Below are 25,437 nucleotides of genomic sequence, written 5' to 3' on the forward strand. Positions count from 1 at the left end.
CTCTGGCCCTCTCGGTGTGTGTCTCCGTGCCCGGGGTGCCGCTGGCCCCCTCTCACTCTCTCTGGCGCTCTCGGTGCGTGCTCCGTGCCCGCGGAGGCCGGCGGAGGCGGGGGCTATCCCGGGAGTTCTCCCTTCCCGCCCGGCCGCGGGGAGGTCTCCTCAGGCCGGGGGAGGCGGGGCGGCAGCGCGCGGCCGCGCGGGGGCGCTGCGGGCCCTGCGCGCGGCCTGGGGGCTGCGCGTGCCGACCACGGCATTCCCGCTGCCCGCTCGGCGCGCAGCGGCGGGGAATGGGGGAGCTGCTGCCGCCGCCGCCGCCGCTGCTGCCGCTCTGCCCGCGCCCCGCGGCTCCGGCGCCGCCTCCTCCTCCTCGCTCGGCCTGAAGCGCGCTCGCACTCGTGGATCCCGGCGGGGAAGGGGCCATGGGCCGCCTCCCCGAGGCGCGGCGGCTGTGAGGCGGCCGGCGCTCGCTCGGGGAGCCGGGGGGAGAGGCTGCCGGCGGCCGGCCAGGCTGCGCCGGGGAAGGGAGTGCCGCTCGCAGCCGGCGGCGGGCGCGCAGGCAGCACCTCGGTGCCGGTGACTTGGGGGTGCCGCTCCCCGCCCGCGCCCGGCCGCGGCGGTGGATGGATGCGCCATGGCCACGCTGGTGTGCCGGGTGCAGCTGCTGGATGACACCGACCCCTTCAACAGCACCAACTTCCCTGAGCCCACCCGGCCGCCGCTGTACACCTTCCGGGAGGACATCCCGCTCGCCACCCAGCTGGCCGGGGTGCACCGCCTCCTCCGCGCCCCGCAGAAGGTACCGGGGGAGGGCAGGGGCGAGTGAGTGGGGGGCACCGGGGAAGGTCAGCGGCCTCTCCGCAAGCGCCCGGCAGCGGGGAGCGGAGGCCGGCGGGCGGCCCCCGGCCCCTGCGGGGCGGCAGCCAGGGCTCCAAGCCCGGCGGCGGGGCTGCCCCGCCGGCTCCCCTGCCTCTGCCGGCGCTATCCTTAGCCCCGGCAGTATCGGCATCTCCCTAAGTCCTGGAGAGAGGCCCCGGGGGACGGCGGAGGGGTTCCCTCTGCTGCTCTCCCGCGTTCCCAAACGCTCTCAAGGGCAGCTACCGCCTCTGCTTTAGCTGTAGCTGCCTCACTATTTCCCTAGGAGAAGAAAAACCTCATCAAACCAAAGGCCAAGTTGGGTATCAAGTACTCGGTGCCTGTCCTTCGCTAGCGTTGCCTGGGTATCTGAGGATACTGCGGGATAACGTGGTGTGTCGGGCCAGCCGGGCACGGTCGCGCCGACAAGACCCGGGCTTTGCCTGGTTGAGATTTAATGAGCCAGGCAGTTCCAGCCGGGGCTTTGGTAAAAATAGCAGCGTCTGCTGCCCTTGAAACAATCGGTGCTATTAGTCCCTCTTGCGAAGAACTGCAGCATGGCCCTTGTCAAGTCTTACCTATCTCTTCTTGCATGCTTCTTCTAACGTGTGCTGGCATTTGTAGCTCTGCTCTTGAAATCAGGCACCCGAGCATTATCCTTGAATTTTTGGTTTTCAAAGCAATGCCATTGATTGGCATAATAATAATGTCTTTTCATTATTATCTTGTATCTGCACATTAGTTCTGCAGAGTGCACTGAAGAAGAAAGGAAAAAATGCCCACTTTTTTTTTTTTCTACAAAGTTAAAGTTGTAAAAGTTTTATTTGCTCTGTGATGAAGTGGGAGGAAAATACTCTCTTAACATCACTTGTTGTATTATGCTCATGGGAGCCTGCAGAAAGATGACAAAGGGCTGTGTGTCCCCTTAGATTTAAGGATATCCAAAACCCCATAAAAGTATTTCAGAGAAAAGCTCATGGAGCAGACAGAAGTTTTGCATTTGTAGAACGGTTTCCTCGCATAATAGTTGCCAAGGATACAGCATCCAGTGAACAGAGCTCTGCCTAAAGCACAAAAACTTTGGAAGCTCTTGGTGCGCTGGGTCAATTCTGTTTTCATGTGCTCAGTCGTCCTCAATTCAGAGAGTGGTCCCATTGTTTTCATGGGAGGCTTTTTTTTTTTGGAGTTAGAGCTAATTAAAAGAAAGGCAAGATGGATTCTGACACCAAATGAAGTGAATAAAAAGATAGTTTAAAATATGGATTTAGAGTTAATTCAACTTCATTTTCAGCAATATTTCACTTTGTTATGTTTTGCTTTGGTTTGAATACTTCCCTGACAATTTTTTATAACTTTTTATACTAACACCACCACCAACTTGGTTTAGCGTCTTAGGAGCCAGCCAAAATCCATAGCCACTTGTATATGCTTCACTCCTGCCCAGTCTTTCTGCGTGCAGCATTTCTCAAGTTTAATTAATGTTTGGAAAGTGGAGTTGCAGAGAGTTGGGGTGAGAGATGGCCTGTGTCCCTAGAGGTGCTGTAAACCTGGCTATTGAAAGATAGCTGCTCTGCTAGAGGCAAGTCCTGGCCCAGTGAGTTGTTAATCTGCGGTTCTGGCTCTTCCAAATACTTTGTTTCCGTTGTGAGGGTGTAAGCAGGCTCATTGAAATCTGCTTACATGGTTACAGTTACCTTTGTGTTTGCAGGGCCTCCTATTTCTGCTTTAATTATGTCTCTTGGCTATCTCTTGGCTTCTACCAGGTAAAAAAAAAGGGTTGGTTGATTAGGCTTGTTTACCTTTATTCATTATAATGAAAGCTTAGTTCCGTGTTTGCACTTGCAGTCAGGGCAGCATTTCTGTGTTTGGCATTACATCTTTGTACCTGTAATTCTGTAAAATAAACTGATTTGTGTTGCTTTCTTCTGTTTTTGTTTTTTTTTTTTTTTTGGGAGGTGGGCATATTCTTTCTGTGGCCTTTCCTCAAGACCATATTCACTGGTCAATAGAAGATCACCACATTATTTGACTAAGAAGAATTTTGCTCCATTTCACCCAGAGATTAGGGCAAATTCTGATCTCAGAGGAATGCAGCTGTCAAAGTGAAGCATAGGTTGAAATTCAGGTGTCGGTTCACATCAATGCATCTGAGGTTTGATTGATTAATAACTTTGAAAATTGCTGAGCTAATGGATTGAGGGTCCATTTAGTATCATCACGGTGACTAGAGCAAAATATCTTGAAACAGACCTAGGAGTTTCTAGCTCAAATGGTGTCCCTGCCCATGGCAGAAGAGTTGCAACTTTAAGGTCTCTTGCAACCCAAGCCTTTCTATGATGATGATGATGATGATGATGAAATGCATAGGAACACCAATGTGTTCCTAAATAATTTCTGAAGTTTTATAAACTGGTGGCCTTTTTGCCAGCAGGTTTGAATGATCAGCATTATGCTTTTTTTCCAGCGAGTTTTAAGTTGCCAGCTCTTGACTTGGGTGAACATTCACTTACTCTCTGAAGAGAGCTGCCAGCTTGTTGCCTTCACACCACTGGATGATTTGCACATCTTTTAGATGATCTACTGCTATGGGAAGCACTTGATAGGATGAAGTCAGTGTCAGGAATCCAGCTCACTTCAGTGGGGTCAGATTTCGCCATTGCTGTCTTGAAATTAGTAATGACGACAGTGTAGTGACGGTGGTATTTTTGTAGTTAGTAAGACAACTTGTATACTGCAAGTCATTTTAAGTTAAACATTATAAATAATTATTAAGAAAACCATTTAAAAAGTAAACTAAAAATGCTTTGACATTCGGACCTGTCATAGTATGTCATTAGTAGCTTTTTTGTAACCAACAGATGTTCTTGCTTGATTCCAAAGGGCAGGATTTCTTCACTCTAGTTCTTTGAAAGTACAACTCTATTTTGCATGTTGGTTTTACTTCTTCTTTTCTTTAAACTCACACTTCTACTTGAGTTAGGATGCAAGTCTAGATCTATACTCTCTCTTCTGAGCAGCAATGTTTTTAGATCCTTATGCAGGTTCACTGGGAAGTTAAGAAACTGAGTTCTGAGAATAATGTCTGGGATGGTCTTTACAACCCTGAATAATGTGGAGTACCTAAGCTGGTTGATAGGGAAAACCGATAAGAAGAGTCCCTCCAATCTTTCTTTCACTTGGGATTGGGTGCCTAATTGTATCCTCCTTCCTCTTTTTTTCCCTGCTTCTCTCTGTGCACATACTTTTCTCTACATCCATATCTCTGGATACAGCAGCTTGTTGTTCACTGGGTTGTGCTCAGCTCTGTCTGGCATGCACACTGAGCCTCATGGGGCAGGACACTGTCATCAGGAATGCTTGTTTCAGCTATCCCCTGTGGTTATGAGTGATTTGGTCCTAGATGGTAACACACTATCCTAGCTGACAATGCAATGAAGTACCACAAATTCTGTTATAGTATTTTAGCGACATTTACAAATTCTTGCTTAGTAAGTATGCCACGTTGCAGAGTTTTTGTGGTTTGCCTATATTGATTTGGCTGCCTAAGGTGCCATTTTGAATTTGGCTTTTATTGTTCACGAGGATTTTAGGTCACTCTTACTGTCTGTTGTATGAAGTAGAACTGGATCTAGTTTGGACTCTGACTTCAGATGTCCCTTTTGGCCATTTCTGTGAACCTTGGGAAAATTCAGAACTGGGTCTAAATTTGTGGCTCAGGCCCTGTGCCAATAATGCTCTTTGAATCTAATTCGGTACGTTGGGTTTGTTGGTTTTGAATTGCTTTGAGTTACTTGATACTTATAACTTGCTGACATAGGGTCGCTCAGGAGAGTAGCTATATATACATGGCCAATGTCAAGTGGTGTGCTTTTTTTAGAGATCTTCTTCATTATAACTTATTCACATAATTACAGCATGCTGAGTATGTTGCCATAGTCTGTTTTCACATGCCACAGTAGTGTCCAGTCTTGAGGCAGCTCTGTAAGAAATACATCTTTACAATAATAGGATGCCACACTGCCTAATTTATCAAGAAAATGTAATTGAAATAGTTTATGTGACAATGGAAAGCAACAACAAAAAAAATCTTTCCATATGGGGTACTGGTGGGAGACAATGTAAAGGAGAGTTATAGTGTGATAAGGATAATTGTTTTGATGTCCTGTTCCCTCTGAGAAAGCTGGAGACAACTTCTGTGTTTAAATGCCTTCCAAGAATTTGTAATTAGGAACATGTCATTCAGAAAACAGTGGTATAAGCAAATAAATCCAGTGAGTGCTAGAGGGGTTTGGGAGTTTCATTCATAAAGAAGCCATCCACATTTCCGTCTTCAGCTGCCGTGATTTAGCCCTACATTTAAGCCAGGGCTCACTCTGAGGCATGGTGTGATGTAAACTGATAGCAGGAATAGTTCCACTGGTTGTGTCCTGGCATGGAGCTCAGCTCTGGCATTGAACTCAGTGCCAGGCTATACCCTGGCAGCAGCCTCAGGTTTTCTGAGAGCAGTAAGCCTACCAGCTGGCTCCTCTTCCCTGGGTTTCCTTGGCATTAAATAATAATGCATTGGTCCACAGAGGCTAGGCAGAAAAAGAAGAAAGTGTGGTTTGTATCCTGATGTAGGTACTGGTAAAGAGCAGCTGAAGAGAACATTTCTCTTCTCTGAAGAGAGCATTTTTGGGTTAGTCATTATGTTGTTAATGGGAGCTGAAGAATAGAAGATGGAAACTGGAATATTGTCATTTTCCCAGGGAAAATGAACCCACACCTAAGGGAAACTGGCTGGTATCTTCTGCAAGTGTTGCTGCTGAGGACTGGGAAATATTTTAGTTGAGGGCTGTCAAGACGCATAGGTCTTTCTTATTCTGCCTGAGGCAGGTGGACATCTGCCTTTTTTCATCCTTTGAGAGGAGAGGGGATTTAACACAAAGGTTGTTTCCAAAAGATTTCCAAAGTGTTACGACTCTAGTAAGTATTTCTGGAGCTGACAAATTCCTGAGCTTCAAGAGATTGATCCTGTAGCAGACACATATGCTCAAATTTTATAGGGAATTATTTATGAGGGCAGAGCAGGGTAGGATACTGCTCTGTCTCCTGACTTGACAGCACAAGCTGCATCAGAGTCCTCTGTGAAGCACACTTTTCTGGGGGAGTATAAACACCTGCCCTAAAATACAACTGTGAAAAGCTTCTCAGTCTCCACCAGCTGACTGTCTTCTGTGGTGTGGGCCTTCAAAGGAGAAGAAATACCCGTAGAACAGATACAAAGTAATTGTCAAATGCCTGGCTTTGCTTCTGGAGTTTAAGATAAGAGGACTTTGAAGTTCTTGCAAGGTTCTTCTGACAAGTTATGGTTTGGGCAAGTTGCAGTTCAGTTCAGTTGTTTGATCTGGGCTTAAAAGCTGTGTTGTAAAATCAGGGGCACAAATCTATCTATCTATCTATCTATCTATCTATCTATCTATCTATCTATCTATCTATCTATCTATCTATCTATCTATCTATCCCAGAGACTCAGTTCCTGACTTTGACACCTCTCTTGCAGGTCACTGAGTTTGGCTGATCATAGCTCAAGAGCCTTTGTAGAGGTCTGTGTCAAGACTGATAGGAGCAAGTGTACTGGTAGTTCTCAGGATTCCACTAAATTTTTAGATCACAGATTGGTCAGATACAGCCTCTGGAAACTCACATCATCACCCTGTGTTTTCTGGAAATTCTTAGTCAAAGAAAGGAGATCAATAGGAAGAAGTCTGACCTTGCTGTTATCCTACCACAAATCTCGTACTTGCAGTTCCAATTTTTGATGCTTGCTCTCAAAACCAGTTTGTAGATACCTCATTTTATCCAAATTCTTCTTGTGTAAAGATTACTAGTGGATTAACCGAGCAAGAAACTAAGATGACTGCAGTTCATATCTATGTTGGTAAAGGAATAGTCAGATATGTGGGACTTGGCCTGTTGCAATCTCCTCTTCCTGTGTTGTTCCAAATAAGAACAAAAGTTTTCACAAAAGTTCTCACAGAAGTTTTATAAGAGTTTTCACTTCCTAGTGCATCCACAGCCATCCTGCCTTGCCAGTAATTAGGGTCTAAATGAGAATCCCTTTTCTTTCTGTCTGATCTCACTCGCTGGGTTGTGACGATGAGCGATGAGCGTTACAGCCTTTGTGCAAATGTATGCAAGGCAGCTGGGCTGTAACTCACCCATCCATCACATTGTCACTGATGACAACCCTACTTGGTTTTACAGTCCATTTCTCTGGCTGGAGTTCAGCCAGGACAGGTTGGTACCTCTCTACTCTTTCTAAAGGTGTTTTGTATTTCTGAGTGATGCGAAGTGGTCTGGGCTGGGGCTATACAGCTCTTTTGGTAAATGCTGCTTCAGTAGGCTGAACCCATGTGCTAAGATATTACTTCATTACCAGCTCAGAGGAAAGAGTGCCAGCTACTTACACCTCTGTCATCACTTTCCACACAACCTGGATTGTGTTATATTAATATTAACTTTATATTGTATTACAGTTACTAATAAGACAGCAAGGAATGTTGTTACATATTTTTAGCAGTGGAACAAGTTGGGACAATAGTAGCAGTGAGCTCTCTAGTAAGCCTAGCTACCTAGAAACATCTGCAACTGTCTGGCATATGAAACTATTGAAGACTGGCCACGTCATCAGCTCAACACATATATACCACAAAAATGCATTGCAGTTTCCAATTTCCAAGTTAAAAAGGAGTAATTCTGTCATTCCCAGCATTTTAAGGATGCTTAAAAAAAAAAAAAAAAAAAGCTTAGACTTTTTCCTTTACTTTCAGTATGACTGTTTGACTTTAGTAGTCATACTTCTCAACTGATCCTCTGTCTATTTTGTGAGAAGGATATTTATTTATTTTATTCCACAGAATCCTGGAGAATTGCTAATTTTGGTCCTGCATGCCTAGTTGCTATCGTTAAATATGGTCAATGCATGCATTAGTATTAATCTTTTGGTCATTTCGGTCATCATTTTACATGGTAGTGATCATTAGGCTGAATAGAAAGGATTGGGGTGACTGGAAAAGCAGCTTCATCTTTTAGTTCTAGAGGAGTTTGTATGACAAAATATATATACTTGGAAAAATGAAACAGACAGTGTTGTCTTGTGTTTACCAACAATTAAACTCTTGTGTTTACTAACAATTAAACTCTTAGTTTCTGGATGATAAGAAGAAGCTGCATAAGTAAGCAAGATGTAATACAAAGTAAAATCAGGTATGTTAGGTTACATGCAGTAGTGGGGGGTTGTGTATGGCTTGAAGCTTTATGTTCATCAGCCACAAAAGTAAGCAGTATCTTGTGCAGTTGTATTGCTTTAACTCTAGTGATACGGATAAAGCAATACACTTTTCCTCTTGTACACAGCATGCATGATTATATTGGAATAAAATGCACTTACAGATAGGGTGTATTTCCCTATTTAGGAAAGAAAGTAAGTTTACTTTCATCATGGTTTCTGTGTTTCTTATCTTCTAGAAGCTACAGACTATGCCAGTTAAAAAGATAGTTTTAAGCAACTTTCATATTAGTTAAAAAATAAAAATGAGGGATATTTCAGTGCTGTTCCTTGAAGCTAGCTGCTTCAGGTTTACTAATGGGCCCTTCAACCTTTGTAAGTGAAATTGAGAAAGTATTTTCTTTAGAATTGTAAATATACTATTGCAGCCCCAGGTAGCATCATCAGAGGTAAAGTAGCTGCTCCTACTGCTGGTGAGGTGCCTGTGGATTTTGTGGTTAGTTTTTTTTGGGATGGCTTTGTTATTGACAAGGAGAAGATGAAGTCCCTGGACTCTGTCTGGTGGGCTTTCTCTGTGTGTTCAGTGTGAACCACCTGACATGATTTGGGGGCTGGCAAAAAAGGCACTTGTAGCTCTCACAGCTGTGCCAGCCAGGTTGCTTATCTGAGTGTCATATGCCAGGTAAAGCTAGTTGAAAAAGCACATTGTGTCTGCTTTCTTACTTCATTACTGCAAGGCTTGCAAGGAATGAATGTAATAGTGGAGTGTGCAATCAGAAAACCAACAGGAATCTCATCTGTGCTAGTGATATGCCAAATATGGTCTTGTGCCTGTTTTTTCTCAGTGTGGAATTAAAGTTCTGAGTTTTCTCTAAGTGCCGGTGATGAACCCATTCTGGCTATGGGGTAGACATTAATAGACTTCTAGTACTTGGAAAAACTTGGCATTTTACGGGTAGTGAAGAAATCAGAAAAAACCCACATATCTATGCTCTGTTTATTCCCATACTGCAGCAGCTGGCCCTGGAGCATGACCTTTGACTCCACACACAAAGGGTTGTTATTTTCCCCTTCAGCTCTAGCATTGTGAGGGACTCGGCTTGTGAAAATCTTGAGTCCTCTGCCCTCTTTAAAGGAGATCTTGGTGTCTCTCTTATGGAAGACCCTTCCAGGTTTGCCAGGCAGAGAATTAAGGATACCTGTTCCAGATTCCTGAAATTGTAAGATTTTTCTGTGCTGCTCTGCCTCACAGGCAGGAAGGACCTCATTGTCTGACTATTGTCTATAAAAAGTAAGTGAATTTGCAGGATTTTCTTTGTGTTTTGGTTTGGGTTTACTTATTTTTGTTAAAGTTGGTCACCTTCAAAAAAGGCAGGGACTGGGAAGCTTTATAGTGGTGTGTTCCAAGGAGATGCAGATTCACGTATATCTCGTTATGGAACTGTGCTGGTCCTAAGGCTTTCTGAAATTCAGAAGTCCCTCTCATGAGGCATATTTCATCACACTCCTTCCTTTAGGCATCTTTATAGGAAATTGTAATGTATTTGAAAATAGGTGTTTTGTAAAAAAAAAAGTGTTACTGTGGAAGAAAAGGTGCTGCTAAATTACACTGTTTGTGCTTTTCAGTCTCTATGTGTGTTATTTTAGTGTTTTCATTATTCTCTTTCAAGTACTCTACCATGCTACTTGTTGATTTGAGCTTCAGTTATAAATGCAAGCAACCTGCAATCCCAGTGATTATGAGTAAGGCAGGCAGGCTTCATTCACAGGTGGAAAAGCAGTGTATTTTATTTCAGACGGACGTGACTGATTTATCCTATATGAACATTCTAAATGATTAATGTATTGCAATGATCATTGCTGGTCACAGCTGAAGGGGTCTCATCTTACTGTGAATATTTTGTTCTGGTTTGATCATAGTGCATGAGGTGTTTTTGTCTCTGACTACACAAGGCAGAAAGAAATGCAACTCTTCTGGGTTAAGTATCCACAGTTGTGTTTGCCTGTGACCTGAGCATTCCTGTAGAGTCTTATATACAGCCTTCACTTTATACTGTAGTATTGCTCATTATTTTACTTGTTATGTCCCCTTTATTTTTTGCACAGAAGTAAGCTTTAATAACTGCAATTAATGCACTTAGATTTGTTATACTTGCCTTGTAGACATAAATGTGTTCTTGTTTAGATGCTGATTTCAATTGTTGCTTTTTTTAGCCTAATTAAAAAGTCAATTTGTCTGCAGTATTGTTTCAGCTACTGTATGGTGTCGTTACTGTATGTTATTCTGCCTTATGTGTCCATTACTGTTGTTATGCTTTTTCTAGACTGAGCCCTGTCTGGGAAGAAAAATGAGTCATTTTTCTGACAAAGCTGAGAGTTGTGGGGGAAAGTGGTGGAAGAAAATCTTCATCTCTTAGAAGTTAAAGTGTAGTTTCTGAGGCTTAAGATGGGTGTCTCAGTTCAGATGCTGCTGAATTTTTTAAAACCTAAAATGATTTTAGGTTTTCTGTCTTCTTAATATTGTTTTTTTGCTTAGTTTTGAAATGTGGATGAAAAAGCCACCAGTTATCACTGTGAATTTATGTCAAGCCTAGGGTGTGCCCATATCTTTGAGTTTCTGAACTTATTGTTCAGAGACTCTGAATCTGTTTTTTTGGTGCCTTCATTTCATCTTGCTAAAGGAAAGTGATCAGCACTCAAAAATGTGCCCTTTTGAGAAATGTCCACCTGTTGTAAGTTTGAAATCTAGGAGCTTTTTATAATGGAGAGAATTATCTCAAGATACAGGATTCTTTCTTTGCTAATTAGATGTGCCCATAACTTATATAAGTGTTTGGCTTGAAAGTCCTCAGAATATGTAAGTGTTCCTTTTAGTATTTTTCTCTCTTTCATCAAGGGGTTTGAAGGAAGTGTTTCCTAGTGATCATTTGTATAAAGATGAAGAGGAATAGGATACTATTTAGGCTACTTTCAGAGGCTGTATAAAAAAAAAAATTATTGGTCCTGGTAAACTGGTAATGGAACACAGCCATAAGCTTCCTCATGTCATTGATTAGTATTCAGCCAGTTTTAGTGTACGAAAGTCTTTATTGTTTGATGAATCATTTAACTGTGTCCTAAAGAACAAATGATTGTATTGTGGGGTCACCTGTTTTTGTTTTGATAGTTTCAAAGCATTAAGTCCTATAGGTCCTAAGTCTGATCTTGTCTGTTACACAGCAAGGTTCATTTCATTTTTTTTTTTTAAATGTCTGTATAGTTGGATGGGAAAAGCCTGAAATGTGACTCCTGAAGATTAAAAGCACAACAAGAGTGTAACATTTTTAATTAAGAGTTAGCATTTGAATGTGTAAAAATATATTGGCTTGAAAATCTTAATTTTTCTTTTCTGTATTATGAAAGACAGCTATTTAAAAGCATCCTTGCAAATGTTGTAACTGCTACCTCAGCACAAGAGTTCAGGAGAGCCAGAATGAAGACAGAGTTGTCTCTTCAGTGGCAGCATTCTCAGGCAAGATTGAAGGGGGCTGCTCAGAGTTGGCAAAGCTAAATGTTTCTGAACACCTGCCAATGAAGGTAGAAGGATATTGATTTTCAAGATTGCCAAAATGTTGTCTGTCTTTCATAAGTGGTAAATCATATTGAAAGGAATTGGTGTAAAACTGTCATTTGTTCCAATGTTTTCCTTTGTGGTCTGTTAACAAAGATGGGTGAGATGGGAGCGTGGGCTCTGCCAGTAAAGACATCAGCTACCATGGAGCAGCTGTGTGTCTGGTGTGCCTCCTCCCAACACTGACTCCAGTTTGCCACCACGTTCTCTCAACATGTTTCAACATGTAATTGCATTGGCCTATATACAGCAATGTGGCTGTCTTGGACTGTAATCCTTGCCATTGTAAGAGTGCTGATTGAATTGCAGACTAAAAATAGGCTGTACTCAGACATGCTGTGTGCTATCACTTGCACTCTGCTTTAGCAGTCTGTTGGTAACATGACATAATTAAAAGTTGACAAAGGCCATAGGCAGAATGCTGTCCCATGATTTCTAGGGTTTAATGCTTGAAGAAGGTATTTTCTTAACTTGATGAATTTGGCTCACATGATTTTAGCTCAAATAAATGACCTACTATACTATTCTTCTATAGTTCTGGTAGGCTGTTGAAAGAATGTCCTTGTCTTAAACCCATTCTTTAGATTGATGTTGCTTCTGTGGGAAAGCCACTGGTAATAGACCATAGCATTTGGAAATCATTACAGTTAGGTGTGATTTGAGTGACAAAAAGGAGATTAGAAATATTTTTCAGTGCAGTGTAAGTTGAACTATATTTACTTCCTTTATGTTATTACAGTTTGTCACTGATATTCCAACAAATATTTCCGAAAGATATATGCAGCTGAGAAGAGAGAAATAGCTTACTATCTTGTGAGTAGTCATCAGCTAGTGTTATTTTAAGAAGTTTCAAGGGAGATTGATTGAAATTATACTTTCATGTTCTTCATTCACCAAATTAGATTTCTTGAAATGAAGAGTAATCTAAATGTCTGAGATAATTAAGCACCAATTCATAAATTATGGTTTGCAGAAATACTCAAAAAGGAAAAAAAAATCAGCCTTTTTCCTCACTGAATTCCTCTGCAGGACCAACCATGGGATAAAGGCTGATGGGTACTAAGTCTCTGTGTTTAATTGTTAAAATCAGGGAAGGGAAAGTAAGCTACAAATAATTACTGTAAAAAGATTACCTTCTTGGACATTTGTGTGTATATGTAACTGCAATCAAAGTAATATTAATCCTACCTTTGTTTTCTCATGTTGATTATTTGTCCATTTCTTCAAAATAAGTCAAGGCTGAAGTGTTCTATAGGTGAGTCATAGGAGGTTATTATTGAAGCCATGCCCCTGTGGTACTTTTTAATCAGCTGGATGTTTGACAGTTTAAATAAAGTGACTGATTTTGTGCTGTATTTCCATGTGGCTACTAATAAGTTGTATGGTTCAAGTTATTTTTGAAGGCAGATTTTTGAGACAACCAAAGACTGATGGAGTAGGATGAGGGTACATGATAAGAAATGAAAGGAAGTCTATAAAGCTTTCCTGGCCCAGAAGCAAGAATACAATCATGAGCAGGTTGCCAGCCAAATTTAGTATCTATTGTAGACTGCACTTTGTCACTTGTAACTTGAATAGGTGTTATGTCAAGATATTTTGTAGGACAATCTGTTCTAGCAAACCAAACCCCTTGTTTATTTTTGGATATCTCTGTTAAATATTGATGGGCTTTGTTGTGAGAAGTTCTAATTAGCTGCTTGGGCAAGTCTGAGTGATTTGACTTAGATGTTCTTACATAGCCTGTAACAGCGTAGCTGTGTGAACTTGTGCCTGTCCTACTAGGGAATTTGACTGATGTTTGCTGTTGCAGTGGAACCTTTGGCTTGACTGTAAAACTGTCACCACTGGGCAATGACCTGAGTTGTGCTCATATTAGTGTCTACCTTTATGAGCTACTAATGGAAATGGAAAACCCTATTTACTTAATCAGAAGCTGCTGTAGCTAATTACTGTGTTTAGTTTGTTTGTCTTGTGGAGAAGGGAGGTGAGTGCAAATCCCCAACCACAGAGTGTTTATACAAACACATGGAGGTGTTTGGGAGATTACAATGACCTGTGTAGCAAAGCAGGCTATGTGGTTTGTGCCATGTCTCATTCTTCCTACCCATCCCCTTTCTGTTTTTCAGTATTGCAGCCTGTGCTATGTCAGAAGGTACAAGCTCAGCTTAAAGCTGATGTGGGTTTGTGGTTTGCTGTGAGTCAGCCTCCTCAAAGAGACAAATTTTGGCGACTGATGATAACTACTTTGTTCCTCTTCATGGGTGACTATGGTGGTGGGCATTTGGTGCATGGGACAGCTGTCTTGAGTAACCAGGACTTGCTCCTTTCATGTGATACAGGTAACAGAAAAAGGAAAGTCTGTTCTTTTTTAAGAAAACGGTTATTTAAAAGCAAGAAATAGCATTGTAATTGCTTGATTCTCAGAAGCAATTTCTGGAGGGCCATCTATAAAAGGGGTGTGGCTGTAATCTCCAGTGCTAACAAAAGGATAAGCAAGTAAGGAAATTGCATTTGAGCTATGAAGTACAATGTAATATTCAAAGCCTTCTTCTACTCCTGCCCATATTCATGATTTACATTTGGGTAGGGCTTACTGTTAGTTGCAGACCTGCTTGCAGTGGGTCACATAAAGATGATTTTTTAATTTTTTGAGGCCACTGAGTGAAGAGCTTCTGTTTGAAGTAGAGAAAAGGTGAAGCTTTGAACCACATCAGTATAGAAGGGCAGAACTGGCAGAGCTGCTATGCTAGACCAAAAGGAAGAATCAAACAAAAGCCTTGTAATACAGAGAAAGTCTACCTCACCCCTGGATGCACATGTATGTTTGTGGTATAACAAAGAATGCAAAACAGATTTTCTTTCCTGGATCATTCCTTGGAATATAGCCATTTCATCTTCCCAGAGAAACGAAAGGTTTTGAAGCATGGATCATTGTCTCTCTGAGTGCAGGAGTGAGTAGGGTGGTAGAGGAGAGCAGTGCCTGGGATTCCAGGAGAAGCATTTCAGCTGAATGGCTCCTAATGGAAAATTGGCATGATGTTTGAATAGCAACATCGATGTTGCAGATTATACAGTAAATGTTTTGTTTATGCAGTTTTCCTTTGACTGTTATATTACAACCTTAGCATAGTCTTCTAAAGTACAAAATAAAGTACTAAACCGATAAGCAATCTTTTATTGCACCTTGTTTTGTTCTGGTTCAGGAGAAAAAAGGTTTGTACATGATCTGTTGTTTTATGATTTGGAGGCAGGGGAATTATTTTGTTGTCTATAAATTCTTCAAACTTTCTAAAGTGAAAATAAGCTTAAGAAGTACGTCTATTGCCAGGGAAAAAGATATGAAGTCTATCCAACTTCCCTAACTAACTGTTATACTTCAGCCAGCCCCTGAAAAAACTTTTACAATTTGAGAGTTGGTACCCAGTTGTTTTATTTGTCCAGAGGAAAAAGTATATTTACATCATGGTCTTATAAGTGTCAGAGCAGCAGGTGTCTAAAGTTGCTGTGAGGAAAACTGGCTTTTACTGTATATTGGGTGAAACATGTTTAGGCCAGGGTTTTAATATGCTAGTCCAATGTACTAAAAATGCCAGTTAATGCAATAAAACTGTATCTGGACGGACTGTTTTGTCTCAAGTGTAAACCTCATGTGTTTAAAAGTAGTTAGTTGAATGCTTGTTGGAAAAAGTTTTTGGGATGAAAAGTTTAATGGAATTTGTCAGGACAGTCATGTCAGTACCTGCTTAAGCAGTTGATTTTTGAACAGGACTCAACATTTAGTTTCCTTTGCCCGAAGGAATCTGTATCCATTTCTCATCTCTAAGGAGAGGGCTGTCACTGATAAATGTGGACCATTCCACATTTGTATTAAAAATAGAAATCCAGCCTATAAGACAATGGTGATGTTTGACAGTATGACCCATGCTGCAATCTGCAGTCACCCTAGTTTTGGCATGTTGAATCCTATCCTTCACACAGGAAAGGTGTTAATGAGACTTCCCTTAGGGATGTACTTCTTTTAATGGCCTAAGAGTCTTCTAACTGTCATGTTTCCTGTGAGAATGTTACTGATATTTGAAATTATTATAATGAGTAAGAACTCTGTTTAAAAAGTAGTATATCTTTTTGCTATTCAGTTCAAGTAACTTAAACTGAAGAAAGTAAAGAAACAACATATAAATAGGAACCTAAATAAAAATATCATATTAAAAAAAACCCTTAATTTGATAACAAGATTTTTTGAGCTACCTTCAGTTTTGGGAGACACATAGAAAATGAATGATGGGAAGATACTTGTTTGCAAAATACTTGCTGTTGAAGGAATACACCATGTTGGCATATGTGGTGAAAGACTCTCCAGACATGTAAGGTGCTCTCTGCACAAATGTGTTTTAATTAATTTTAATGTTATTTAACAGATTATAGCAGGACAATTGTCAAAGGTGGGGATATTTTCTTCATGCTCTTGATGACACAGTGCTGGCTAGAGCTTTGACTCTGGATCTTACCATAAGTACTTTTGGTATTTTACTGTGTGTGTCTGTATAGCACAGTGGTCAATGACTGGTACTTGAAAGCCATTTTCCTAATTGCTTAGCTATTTCCACTGAGGTTTTCTAGATATGGGTCAGAGGAGACATTTTTCTTTTAAGTTTGAATCATCTTGAATTGGATGTGGTGGAATAGTGGGCCATGAGCATGGCCTTAATATGCAGCTCAGATGGATTCTCAAATGTTATTTTTCCAAGAGCTCTTTTTAGTGAAATAATGGCTTAAACATTAAGTTTCTGTGCACTATCCTTGTGTAAATTACAGAAATTGTTTTACTATCTAAACTCGAGGTACTTTTTTCAAATAGATTGTAGATGTCATATTGTAGATGTCATTTGATTACTGAATGAACATTTAGTGCTGGTATGCATTCTTTATTCTACTTTTTTTTTGGTGTGATTATGTACTTTTGTTGTCTGTTACCCCTTTGTTAGTGTTTTTCATTATGCTGTCAAATTATTCAGTATTCATAATATAAGAATAAGCAGCTTCTGGTTTGTACTTGTCTATTGAATCTGATTGTTCTTCTGCTTCTTCTTCTTCCTGGAAAAAGGAAATACCCTTATTTGGTATTACAATTATTGTTTTGTCACAAGCCATCATTTAGGCTTATAATAAAATTCATCCAAAACCTGCTATAGGCTTTACATAAAATCTGTTGCATTTTTTATATTTTTTGCATTTTACAAACAAATGAATTGCTACCAAAGAATACAGAAGTATTCTTTGGGAAGCTGGACATGTTTAAGGGTAACTCAGCAGAGTGGTTTGTCAATCAAAAACCCTCCCAGCAGAAAATCAACCATTGCTAGTAATGATCTTGGATTCCTTTCTCTTCACATCCTGTTGAGATTTCAGCAACCACTATGTCTAACCAGGCCAAAGCACAGTCAGCTTGTCATCATGACACCGTTGTTTAGCAATCAGAGCCGATCTTTCTGGAGTAGAAATTGCTGAATGACTTGATTACACTCTTTGAAAGATGATCATAGTGTACCTGAAAGGTCTATGACCTGGGAAAAGAATCTCTTGAATGTTTTATGTGAAATATACCAATGTTCTCAAATTGACTTGTGTCACCTGAAGCTAAATTCGAACCAAGGCTGTAGTGGAAGGGAAGCACGGGTTAGCCTTTGGCATGGGTTAGCATTGGCATGTTATGCATTTATATACTGAGGTTCTCTTATATGCATTTCTGCAATGGGATCCTCTGTACTGTGGAAGCCTTGTTGTTGTTTTATGGAATCAGTTTTCTGCTTTGGTGTCTCACAAAACTGTGTGGCTTAAGAGCTGTTTCTGTAACCTGTGCTTGAATTTTGGCCTTTGCTTAGCAGGGAACCCTACTGCCTTCACAGCTCACAGGGCCATTAAGGCATACAAGTACATAAAAGTTACTGCATATGCCCAACAGATTAAATTTTTAATCCACTGTTTGTCAAAGCTAATGAGGGGAGCCTAATGTTGGGATTGAGATATCCAACATAAACTTAAATTGCAAAGTTTCACTTGCAGGATTTCTGTCCATCATGTATTTGCAGCATTCTTGGCTTTTGTTTTCAGTGATGGCCTTTGAGTTGTGGCTCCCCTCCAGCATAAGGACAAAGTTACCACTTACGTAATAATTGCAAAGTATAGTAGAAATTGACTGCAGATCTATACCCTACACTGTTTACAACCCCCCACCTCGATTATTTAATAAGTGGTTTCTAAAGGAGGACTATTTATTTACTAGTAATCAATATTCTCATATGGTTCTGGAAGGACAGTCAGGACAAATGAATTGTGTTTATTAACTTTTCTGTTGGTTCATAGAGCTTGCAGTAACTCATCCAGTTACTCATCAGTATAATTTCTTGTTATAATGTAGTGCAATTTTACATCATAAACACTGTGTCCAATTGGAAAAGAAAAGGGAAAAAGAGAAATCTCACAGATTTAATTCTTTTACCAGAAGTGTTTTGTGCCCCAATTAATCAAGATTTAAAATTTTTTGCTAGTACAGCTCAAGATACAACTTTGTACATTTGGTCTTATAAAAAATAAAAATCAGTTAAATATGATCTTCTCTCTGTGTGTTCAGTAAAATCAGGTAATAGAGAAAAGAAAAGACTGCCTTCTAAGCAAATACTCTAAGAAAATCCTTGTAAACTGTGTTGCCAGAACTTTCTGCTTTGCTCTGAGAGTCAGGAGGTATTGAAGCTGATTCCATGGAGATTTATGGAAGAACTACGCTTATGTGTGAGTGAGAAGTTGGTGTATAACCATAAGTATGACAGAGACCCCACTCCTGTCCCACTGAGGAGAACACTTTTTTGTTTGCTCCTGAAAAATCAGGACCTTCATCTCTTCATGCTTGGTGTTTCTCAACTCAATGTATTTTTGTGGCTAAGAAATCTGAGTGCAAAATCTGTCTGTTCCTACAGGTGGCCATGTAGAGTCCCAGTATCTTCTCTGGAATTGTGCCTGTATATCTATGAGGAGTAGGAGGTGCTGCTGCCAGAAAAATCCAACAAAAGTACATTAAATAAACCTGCAAACCCAGTCTTATATAGTGCTTCCCAAGAAGACAGCTGACATATTTCCTGTTTAAAAAAAAGTATGCGGTATTCATTTTTCTTCCCAGCATTGCTTGTTTAGGATTCTTGTGCCACTGTCTCAGGAAAAAAAGATAAAGCTGCCAAGAGAAGTAGGGTTCTTTTCTTAGATGGTGAGCCTTTCCTCGGGTCTGAAATAGAACTAGGAACTCTGAGGCCTGAATGCTGGAGCACTCTGTGATAGATCATGTTAACATGACAAAAAATTTGAGAGGGAAGGTGGCTGGTAACTGGGGTGCAGAGACAATGTTAGCAAGGGTGGGGAGAAAAGACAGCAGTTGCTGCCTGGAAGACATCCAAAAGTTACTTATCAATGAGGAAAAGCAGAGGAATTTTGGCTACTGAAGTAACATGATCATCAAGGGGTCTGCATCTTACTACCTAAAAGATGGGTCTACAGATCATTAAAGCTACAAGACTGTCCAAAGTTTGCAAAAATGAAAACCAGCCCTCATTTCAACCTACTTCATGTAATTATAAATAGAGATGATGTATTTTTTAATTAGATTGTTTCTGTCAAATTTTGCTTGCCATAGTGTGACAAACAAGGATAAAGATATGCAAAACACTACTAAGAGGAAGGTACTAGGAAGATTTAGTTGCTGCTCACTCTTTCAAATAATCCCAAATTCATCTGGTACAATCTGCACCTATAGCCTATGGATACATTTATAATAATCTTGTTGGAAAGAACATATTCATGCCTGTCATGAAAAAAAATAAGTTTCGACTTTTAGATATCTGAGACATCTGGAAGGGCCATGAAGTTCCTGGTGGAAAACCTTCTCAGTGAAACATCTGGGGCTTATTTCTCTGTCTAAAACCAAATAACCTGAAAACTGTTTGAAGCATGTATTTAAACATAATAACTACCAGGATGTTTGCTCTACCAGTGAAGAGCAATACATTGCTTCAGAAAAAAAGGACTCAAAATCCCAACCTGAAGTGCCTCTGCTGCAGAAATTGAAGTATCGTTTTCAAAATAAAGAAAGAGTAGGAAGGTCTTGTGCTCACAGTTGCTTTTTTCACTGAACTGACATTTAGTGAAAATGTTTTCTGATTTTTTTGGTCGGGTTTTTTGCAGACTTTTTTTTAAATAATTTTTTTTTTTTATGGAGGGAAAACCTGTATTTCTAATTTCTTACTTTCAACCTTCTTCTTGCATGACAAAAAGGTTTATTCTTTTCCTGTTTTAAGATGATTGAGTTATCTATTTTTTGCTTTCTTTTTAATTGGGCTTCACAATGGCTTTTGGATCATCAAAAACTTCCTGCTACTTAGGTTGTCAGCATTTTCCCAATCTGTGGATCTTTGTTGGATTGTGCTTTGTTTGGTCTTTTTCCTTTGGACTATTGCCAGGATGGGCTTGAATGTTGCCTCTTGCCTTTGCCTTTTTTTTTTTTTTTCTTTTTCAATTTATTTTTTGCTCTGAAAGTGGAAAGTCATCTAGAGGTACTGCAGGCAGGAGAAGAGTGAGTATCCATGGCCACAGGAATGCTCCTGGGTGCCCAGGGTTTCCATGGCTGTGTACCAACCAACTACAACAGCAAAGCACCTATGGAGAATTTCAAAACTGTCTCCCCTTTCACAGACTGCCTTTTGAATGCACCCCCAGTATTCAGTCCTTGTTTTACCCCTTATAAATAGAGAAGGACTAGTGCTTCAAGAGGGGACTGTGTGTGCACTGAAAAAATAATGGGTAAACTGTGTGGGTGGTCGAGTCCAGAGAGTGATGGTGAATGGAGTTACAAACCAGTTGGCAGCCAGTTACCAGTGGAGTTCCCCACAGCTCATTATTTGGGCCACTCCTGCTTAACATCTTTATTGGTGATAAATGGTCATCAATAAATAAATGATAATAAAAACGTGGTCACGTGTACCCTAAGTAAGTTCAAAGACAACACCAAGTTGGGCAGGATTGTTGATCTGCTGGAGGCTAGGAAGGCTCTGTAGAGGGATCTGGACTGGCTGAATCGAGGGGCCAAGGCTATCTGCATGAGGTTCAACAAGGCCAAGTGTCAGGTCCTGCCCTTGAGTCATCACAACCCCAGGCAGCACTGGAGGCTGGGGACAGAGTGGCTGGAAAACTGTCCACTGAAAAAGGACCTATGGGTGCTGGTTGACAGCAGCTGGACATGAGCCAGCGTGTGCCCAGGCGGCCAAGAAGGCCAGTGGCACCTGGCCTGTATCAGTAACAGTGATGTCAGCAGGACCAGGGCAGTGATTATCCCCCTGTACTAGGCTCTGGTAAAGCCACACTGATCTTCTGTGTCCAGTTCTGGGCCCCTCACTGCAAGAAAGACATTGAGGTGCTGGAGCATGTCCAGAGAAGGGTAGTGGAGCTGGTGAAGGGTCTAGAGCACAAGCCTCATGAGGAGCAGCTGAGGGAGCTGGGGCTGTTTAGCCTGGGGAGAAGGAGGCTCAGGGAACCTAATCACTCTACAGCTCCCTGAAAGGAGGCTGTAGTGAGGTGGGAATCAGTCTCTTCTCCCAGCTAACTGGACAAGAGGATATTGGCCACAAGTTGCATCAGGGAGGTTTAGATTGGATATTAGAAAAAAATTCTTTATGAAAGGGTGGTCAGACACTGGAACAGGGTGCCCAGGGAAGTGGTAGAGTCATGACTCCTGGAGGTATTTGAAAGATGTGTAAATGTGGCATTTGGGGACATGGTTTAGGGGTACAGTTAATGGTTAGCTTAATTATCGTAAGGTCTTTTCCAACCTAAATGACTTTATGATTCTATAAAAGCCAAACAAAAGGAATGGGCCTTCTTGCTTATTGAAAGAACCAGTTTCTTATTTCACTTACAAGCTCTTGGAGAGGATGACATCATCCCTGCAGAGCTGATAAAGTTACACTGGTGTATACATTGTGAGTGTAGAATGGCACTGAAGGCTCTGATGCTTTGCAAACTTCAGTTGTTTATATGTTAATTTAAAAAATTACATAGGGGTTATGCCTCTGTCCTTTCACTGTGTAGTCTAAGAGGGCATCTTAGCCAAGCCATGCTTCTCTTCCCACTGTAAAAATTGTTTTCAAATTAATTGGCAAACAAAAGCACCATGAATAAAACAGAGCTATGTGCTTCGTATTTCAGAGTTTTTGATTGTAGCTAGCTCCCACTAGAGAGTGTGAGCTATGTGAGACATTTGCCTGTAGTGAATGAAACTGGAAGGATGAATAGCAGCAGCTCCAAGGTAAAGTTCTGTTATGTTATTGTGGTATAATAGTGGTTAAGCTTACTCTGAAAGTAAATTAGTTCTTGTTGTAATTCATAGTAAAATCAATTCTGAAGAGAGATGGCTATTGTTTTTTTTTTTTTTTTCTCCTGAATGTGTTGTTTACTTGTTTTTGGGGTTTATCATTGTGCTGCTGTTTTTTTTTTAAGTCAGTGAAAGGTATGGTGACTATTGAAGGAATATATGAAGTGAGAAACGGGTATGTCTTTCTACTAGTTGCTCAAAATGAGTGCTTTTTTATCAGAGGGGAGAGTTTGCCCTTTTACTTGAGCCAGATCCTTTTGTAATGAGGTTAAAGCAGCTTTATGGAAGGGAAACTTATTTTATTCATCATTACTAGTTAACATGATGCTTTTTTTAGTGTAAGGTAGTGTAGAATTAATTCTTGTGTCAGAAGAAAGCCTATACTTTTGTTTTGAGAGTTTTGGGTCTCAAAACAAGTACGAAAAGGCCATGTTTGCAAAGAGGGGATAGGATTGAGATGAATGCCTTGATCTAAGGCTTGGGAGAACATTTGCTCTTTCTGGATGTGCCAGAAGCTTGCTGTGTGACTGTGGGTTAACCATCTTAGGGTTGCCTCTGCTGTGGGAAGTGTGATTCTTCCCACTGTTTTAAATTTGCTCCTAGCTTTGTTCCAAACTTCAAGCATTGGGCATGTTTCTCCATGTGAAAACATTAAAAGTCTTTTCAACTTTTAGTATTAAAGGTGTCTACATGCAGCCGAGTTCCCTTCATAAGCCACATACACTTTCCCATTTAACTCAAAATCATAAATCAGGGTATTTAATGTGCTTATTGAGGATTTTTTTTTATTTCTCTCTTTTTATTCTTTTTATTTTTCCTTTTTTTTTTTTTTTTTTAGAGAAGTCCTGCCCACAAAGTTGGGAAGTCCCTAGTTTTGAAAAGTGCAAGTATGGTTTTCCTGCACCTTCCGGGAAATATTACACCAGATAATCCATACAGCCTCAGGGCATATTCTGTGTGTAATGGGGTATTCCAAGTTACTTTGTTACAGGCAGCAGCAAGGAACATCTGAGCTCTCAACCACATGGATATGAAGGCTTATTATCTGTGGTACAAAATATTACATCAATTAATTTGGGAATGGAGAACTGTGTGTGGTCTTGCCCAGCTTATATGAGCGCACCCGAAGGACCAGATCTGCACAATAGCCCTGGACATCTGTGAAATAATTTTGACAGTTTAATATTCAAAGTAGCATCTTCCCCTTCCTTGCTTGTTCTCAGCTCTCTAAAGGAGAGTTCTCACATGATGCATGGGTTTGGTTGCAAATCTCCATCAGACACTTCCAAACAGCTGGTCCAGGGCTATTTTGACAGCTTGATGCCCAATTGCATTGCAAGGAAACCCAACCATTTGTTGTGAGGTAGATTGTCAAGATGATCTATGTTACAAGTTGTGAGTGCTGGCCAGGACAAAGTTCCAGCTTGCCTGACGATGATACATAGTTACATAAAGGTGCCGTGTACATATGTAGGTCTTGTAGGTGTCTGCAACCATTTCCAGTGTCTTTTTTGCAGGCAAATACACTCAAATCACTTAAGACAGATTTCTGTAAGTCCAGACAAGTATTGCAGAAAGCCATGTGCAGTCTTAGTGGGTTTGACCCATTTCTCTTATCAGAACTGCTCTTCATGCTTTAATTCAGTCATTCAGATTTGGTTGTTTGTTTGTTTTTTTTTTTTTATGTTGGCAGCAAGCACTGAAAACAAGGGCCCCAAGTGGGTTGGTTTATAGGAACTTTTATGCTTATAGCAAAATACAGGTACTTAGTTGTTCTTTTGTGCATTAAAGAAAGTGATAACTGATGTCATTGATCTATAGTAGCTAATGCCAGGTGTTTTAGAGGGATTACTGAGGTGATGCAGGCATGTTCCATAGCAAAGTAGGAGATCACAGCATATAGGGGGATTTCCTGAGATGGGGAAATTCCAGGGAAGTGCCAAGACCTGCCAGGAGCTGGCCACTTGCATGAGACATGGTGGGATGGGTCCTATGACTAGAATGGATGGATGCAGGCTCCTTATGAGGGACAGGGAGAGGGGACACAAGGAGGGAATGTTGACCACTAGTTAGTGACCATCTGGAGCGCATGGAGCTCTGGCTAGGGGTGAGTGAGGACACAACACAGAGTTCATGGATCAAGATTAAAGGGAGGACATTCTAGTGGGGATCTGGTACAGGCTGCCTAAGTGGGAAGACTAAGTAGGTGAGGCCCTCTGTAGACAGATAGGAGAAGCCTCATGTTCACAATCTCTGGTCCTCAAAGCGGAATTTGACCATCCCATTATCTGTTGGAGGGACAGCACAGTGGGCAGAAGCACTCCAGGAGGTTCCTGGAATATGTTGATGATAACTTCTTTCTCCAAGTGATGGAGGAGCCCTTGAGGAGGAGTGCTATGATGAACTTTATTCTCACCAACAAGGAGGGGCTGGCGGGGAATGTGAACCTCAAGGGCAACCTCAGCTGCAGTGGCCAGGAACTGGTGGAGTACAAGATCCTTGGGGCAGCCAGGGGGATGCACATCAAGCTCTCTGCCCTAGGCTTCAGAAGGTCTCTTCAAGGAGCTGCTTAGTAGACTACCATGGAATGAAGCCTTTGAGAAAAGAGGAGCCCATAGAAGCTGGTTAATATTGAAGGTTCACCTTCTTCAAGCTCAGGACTGATGCATCCCAAAAAAAAGACATCAGGCAAAACCATCAGGAGGTCTTCATGGATGAACAAGAAGCATCTGGACAAATTCAAACTCCAAAAAGAAGCATACAGAAGGTGGAAGCAAGGACAGGTAGACTGGGAGGAACACAAGGAAATCGTCCAAGCAGCCAAGCGGGAATTGGGTTAGGAATACTAAAGCCCTGATAGAATTAAATCTGACTGGAAATGTCAAGGACAGCAAAAGCTTCAGCAGGCACGTCAGTGATGAAAGAAAGATTAGGGAAATGTTGGCCTTCTATGGAAGGAAACAGGAGACCTGGAGATCCAAAATATGGAAAAGACTGAGGTACTCAATGACTTTTTTACCTAGGTCTTAAATAACAAATGCTCCAGCCCTGCCACCCAGGGTGCAGAAGGCAAAGGCAGGTACTGTGAGATTGAAGAGCTGCCTGTTGTAGGAAATCAGGCTTGAGACCATCTAAAGAACCAGAAGGTGCACAAATCCATGGGACCTGATGAGATATGTTCATGAGTCCTGATGGAACTGGCAATGATGTTGCTAAACCACTGTCCATTGTATCTGAGAAGCTGTGGCATTCTGGGGAAGGTTGACTGTTTGAAAAAGGGGAAACATAACCCAG

The 25,437-nt window shown here is 41.2% G+C and overlaps 1 protein-coding gene across 5 annotated transcripts in view; it reads left to right on the forward strand.

The window, feature by feature from the left end:
- Positions 1-235: 235 nt before the first annotated feature.
- FHOD3 (formin homology 2 domain containing 3) overlaps positions 236-25,437 on the forward strand; it is a 376,643-nt gene continuing 351,441 nt past the window's right edge. For 2 of the 5 annotated variants that reach the window (XM_077182714.1, XM_077182715.1), the window contains exon 1: positions 237-796. In XM_077182714.1, the coding sequence (XP_077038829.1) occupies positions 632-796 (165 nt within the window). In that variant the 5' untranslated portion in view covers positions 237-631. Of the gene's footprint in view, positions 797-25,437 lie in introns of all 5 variants that reach the window. The other 3 variants (XM_077182716.1, XM_077182717.1, XM_054633418.2) reach the window with 3 other exon arrangements.

This window comes from Agelaius phoeniceus, chromosome 1, assembly GCF_051311805.1.
Source record: "Agelaius phoeniceus isolate bAgePho1 chromosome 1, bAgePho1.hap1, whole genome shotgun sequence".
NCBI classification, from domain to species: Eukaryota; Metazoa; Chordata; class Aves; order Passeriformes; family Icteridae; genus Agelaius; species Agelaius phoeniceus.